General features: G+C 52.6%; 1 protein-coding gene across 1 annotated transcript in view; it reads left to right on the forward strand.

Annotated features, from left to right (window-relative positions):
- Positions 1–4,381: 4,381 nt before the first annotated feature.
- Positions 4,382–4,630, forward strand: part of VOLCADRAFT_95959 (uncharacterized protein) — a gene marked incomplete at both ends in the record, with an annotated part of 18,115 nt that continues 17,866 nt past the window's right edge. The window contains one exon of the mRNA XM_002955009.1: positions 4,382–4,450. Coding sequence (XP_002955055.1) covers positions 4,382–4,450 — 69 coding nt within the window. The remainder of the gene's footprint in view (positions 4,451–4,630) is intronic.

Below are 4,630 nucleotides of genomic sequence, written 5' to 3' on the forward strand. Positions count from 1 at the left end.
CGGCGAATCTGGTGGTTATATACGTGGTGTACACCAGGTGGTCTATGGGCGCCACAATGGCAGGCAGTGGCGGTGTTGTCATCACGGCATCGTCATCACTGTGGATGAGCAAAAGGGTAAAATTTGTTGCTGTTCCCTGAGGACCCTGACGGCCACGTGGCATATTAGCTGTCGCGGCATCAAGGGCAGCAAGCAAGTCGCAGTCGCGGCAGCAGCGGTATTGTTTATGAAGTCGCTGCTGACGTTGCTGAGAGGAGTTGCTGAGGCACTTGTGGATTGCCATCTCGGATGGCCTGATCTTGTCGACGGCGGCGTTATCTTCCGCGGGGAGAGTGCTCGTCGCATTTGGGAATGGAACGGGGCTTAGGACCGCACACCTCGTGAAGGGTTTGAAGTGGGCACCGCCCACGTTGGGGTGTGGCAAGGTGCGTGTGTGTGTGGGGGGGGTTGCGCCTCTTAGGGGTTCGACGAGTCCATAGGATGTGATGAAGGGCTGGGGAGTGGGTGAGGCTGGGGGGATTAGGTTGCACGCACAAACGTCTCCTTCCCTTGGGCCACGATGTACAGCATGGGGAAACCGGCGCATCGGACTTTTGGAAGACTGGGCTTCCAGCCGAGTGCCGCGGCATTCTTTGCATTTGGTACCGACGGTATTCTTGACCGTGGAGGCTTCAAGGAACTTCCTCATCAGCGAATATGTGCGTTGCATGAGCTATCAAAGTTTAACCTTGTTTGGAGTCACGGTTTGGGCTGTGGGTGATGGACACCATCCGGGGAAATTGTGAGAGGAAATAGGGCAGTTTCATGAGCTCTGTAGTTTAATCTAAGGCGGATGATCAACAATGCTGCAACTACAGCATCAAGCCGGGTCTCATCCGTTGCTTTTTGGGGCGAAGGTATCACCACACCTTTGTGCGTACAAAGGTAGGTGTGCTCGCAGGACTTCTTGTAAGTACTGTGGACATGGAAAGGTTAACGTCGGCCAAAGTCTTCGGCTTTGGCTTCCCCACGGCTTGAAGGGTGCATGCAGTCCCCATCGGTATAAAATTTGATATATGTAGCTTTTACAGCGGAGCAGCTCAACTTTATGCAAGCAGCTTCAATCAATACGTCATCCTGACAGGACCGGATTTTACAGCACGTATGAACGAGAGGTGGCCATTTGCTTTTCCCAGGAAGGCCTGGCGTCTGGAGACCTGAAATCGCTTTTGTTCGCGCGGCGTGAAGCACTACAACTCAGCCCTTCTTCTCAAATGTGTCTGGGAACCACGTTTACTGACCATGCCCTTTTCAGGCGTCACCGATTAGAAAGTCGAATGAAAAAGAAGCGAATCGCAATAGATTCGTAAGTTGCGCGTTAAGGGCGAGCGCGCCCGCACGGACGTAGCCGTTAAGGCGCCCACCAAAAGGCAATTTCCAACGTGAAATCTATGGCATTCCCACAATCCTCCATAATAGAACCGAAAATATTTTTAATGTGTTTGCGTTAAGTCTAATACATAAACCTGTGCTAAGGCTTTCTCGTCTCCATTTCAACTGAAATCCGGAACTCGCTGCCGTGCATGTTTCCTCTTTTCGATTATGTCGTACACCGCTTACATAGCAACATGGTGGACCCAGGAATGCGCAGCGGCACGCAGCGACATGTTGCTGCAAAAGGCACATATGAGGGCGCAGGGACTACTTGCTGATGAGCAGGCGCGGCATATCTTTACACTCCTGCGCTCTCACTACCAGAGGATTAGGAAGGAGGCAATGGCTGCCCATCGTGTATCGCATTTTACTTCGTTTCTTGAGGAGTGCAAAGGGAATCCGCGTGCATTGTGGCGGCAACTTAACCAGGGGGCGACACCTGATTGCCCAATACGTGACGTCAACAGCTGGCGCGATTATTTTGACGCACTATACAACGACGAGATCAACGCTTTTAATGAGGTTAGAGCGGATTACATGATGAACCTCGTAAATGGGTGCTCACTTACAATACCGCGCGGCTGGGCTGGTGAGAGCTGCTTAGCCCGAGTAGCTGCTGCGGCGGCCCTCAGTGCCCCGTTTACCTTGGCAGAGGTCATTGCTGCACTAAAAATGCTGGGCAACAATAAATCCCCAGGACTTGAAAGGGCCCCTGCTGAGTGCTATAAGTATGCCACTAGAAAGGTGGGCGAAAAGGAAGAGATGGTGCTTGCACCGTATTTGCTGCGTCTGTTGGAACATATCCGGTCGACTGGGGATTACCCAAGGCAGTTCGAGATATCCGCCCTCACACCCATCCACAAGAAGGGCGACGTCATGGATCCAAAAAACTACCGGGGGCTTGCCGTCGGTGGGGCTTTGTCTAAGCTTTATGCGTTATTGCTCGACCGGAGGCTAAAAGCCTTGGGGGAACGTTGTGGTGCGCGGAGCCCTTATCAGGGTGGCTTTCGACCACGGCGCGGCACCACTCAGAATTTGTTCTTGGTGCGACACCTCACAGACCGATGCCGTAAGGATTTTGTTAACGTCCCCGGACAAGCGTTGTTTGTTTGCCAGATTGATTTTGAGAAAGCTTTTGACCGGGTTAATCGAGAGCTGCTCTGGGTTAGACTTGAGGAACGAGGAGTCACGGGCTCTGCGTTAGATGTCATCAAGCGCTGCTACAATCGGGTGGAAATGCGAGTCCAGGTTGATGGAGCAAAAGGAGAGGCGATTCCCTCCACCCAAGGGGTCAAGCAGGGTTGCCCTATGAGCCCCACGCTCTTCGGTTTTTTTGTCGAAGGTTTTGCAGATTACATCGATGCCCTAGACGTCGCACTTCCTGACGCCATGGCGGCCCATGACACCCCTAGCGTTGAAGGACGTCGAGTGCCCCTATCTCTCTATGCTGATGACTTGAGCCTCTTCGCGATGTCATTGAGACGGTTGATGAGCTTATTACGGGCACTGCGGGAGTGGTCAGAGGCTTTCGGTCTCACTGTCAACGTGCAAAAGTGTGAGTTATTGTTTTTTCACCCCAATGGTCAGGTTAGAAGGCAGGTCTATGCTCTCAGCGGATACAACCTGGTCACCATGCGCGCACTTGAAGAGGGGTTACCGATCTTCCGTCCGGTCACTTGGAAAACACGCGCCCGTTATCTGGGGCTGCACTTCGGACCAGACTCGGGTTTTGCGTCTTGCACGGATGAGCTGTTCTCGGCTGGCCAACGGGCCATGTTTGCTCTGCGTAACAAGCTGCGCCGGCAGGGTCTGCTGCTACCTAGCGTCGGCATGAAGTGTTTCAATGCGCAAGTTCGTTCTGTCTTATCATACGGCTCGCAGGTGTGGGGGGCTGACCAGGTTCTCGCGATGTTGGACAAGGGCTATCCGGCTAACGAGGCACCGCGGTCATGCTATTTCGATGTGGCTATACGAGACCGCATGGTCAAGCTCCAAATCTTTTTCATGAAACAATTGGTAGGGACTTCTGTACCACCCCTCCAGCTTCTGTTCATGGAGCTAGGTCAGATGCCGCTACAGCTGCACTGGGCTGAATCCGTATTTCGCTTCTGGAATAGTTTGGTGGAGGATACTAGTAGCGTATACTGACAGTTTTCTACGTGAAGCGTTGAAAACTAAGGTTTTCTGCGAATACGGAGTGTCTTTGCCGTATGGCGTACGAGCCAGTGTGGCTCTTGTGTCGCGGCACGCGACAGTGTTTGCTAATTCGGGTTGTTCGTAGCTACGTTTGGGTGCTGCCGTGAAGCGGTTGGTCTGTAGGCCTTGGTGTTCCGCTTCGTGGTAGTGTGCCCTCACCCGGCCCTATCGTGGTAGTGTGCCCTCACCCGGCCCTACCCTTTCATGAAGACGTTCTTTCCTTGCGTGCAGGTACTTGTTTGTAACGTAGTCTTCGCATGAAAACCACAGCGCCTTTCGTCAGGAAATTCGTTTGGCGTTAGTAACGAATTTACAGTTTGATGGTTGGGGATCCAAAGTCATTCGTATCCTTAACCACTTAGAGCATGACTGGGGTGAGGAGGCAGTCGGGGGAGGCATTGATATGAGGGTTAGACGTTACTCGGCTTGCAAGCTTGATGTCGAAGCGCTGATGGATACCCTTAGGACACGTGTCAACGACGACTGGGCGAATGATAGGCTAGATGTGGACCCTAGAGTTTTCGTTACGGACGGTAGGAAGCCCGGCGTGAAGATGGGCCGCCATAAGCACTGGATGGGGCCACCGAAGCCGTACGCGGGTTATATCCCCCCGGCGCATCATCGTGCCCTAATCCGCTTTCGTTTGTGTGTCTCTGACCTGGCGGTTAACAGTGAGAGCAACAGGGCTAGGGAGCACCGCGTGTGCGCTGTGTGTCGTAGTAATGGTGCTATTGAGGATGAGAAACACTTCCTGGTAGAATGTCCGGCGATTATGTCTGCGCGTCAGAAGATCTGGGACCTCGGTGTGCCCGTCAATGCGAACATCCGTGATATCATGCAAGTGGATGATCAGCGTGGTCTTGCAAAGGCTATTTTTGAGATGTTTCGCTCCCGGCATGAGCACCTAACTACCTAACTTTCTCGGCGGTAATAGGCAATTGTGTTTCAGAGTCAAATTGACGCTGTTCTTTCTCATAAACACCCGTTTTCTTCTTGCGTAAACTTTCCTTTTTTGTTGTTT

The sequence above is a fragment of the Volvox carteri genome (genome assembly GCF_000143455.1).
Source record: "Volvox carteri f. nagariensis unplaced genomic scaffold VOLCAscaffold_48, whole genome shotgun sequence".
NCBI classification, from domain to species: Eukaryota; Viridiplantae; Chlorophyta; class Chlorophyceae; order Chlamydomonadales; family Volvocaceae; genus Volvox; species Volvox carteri.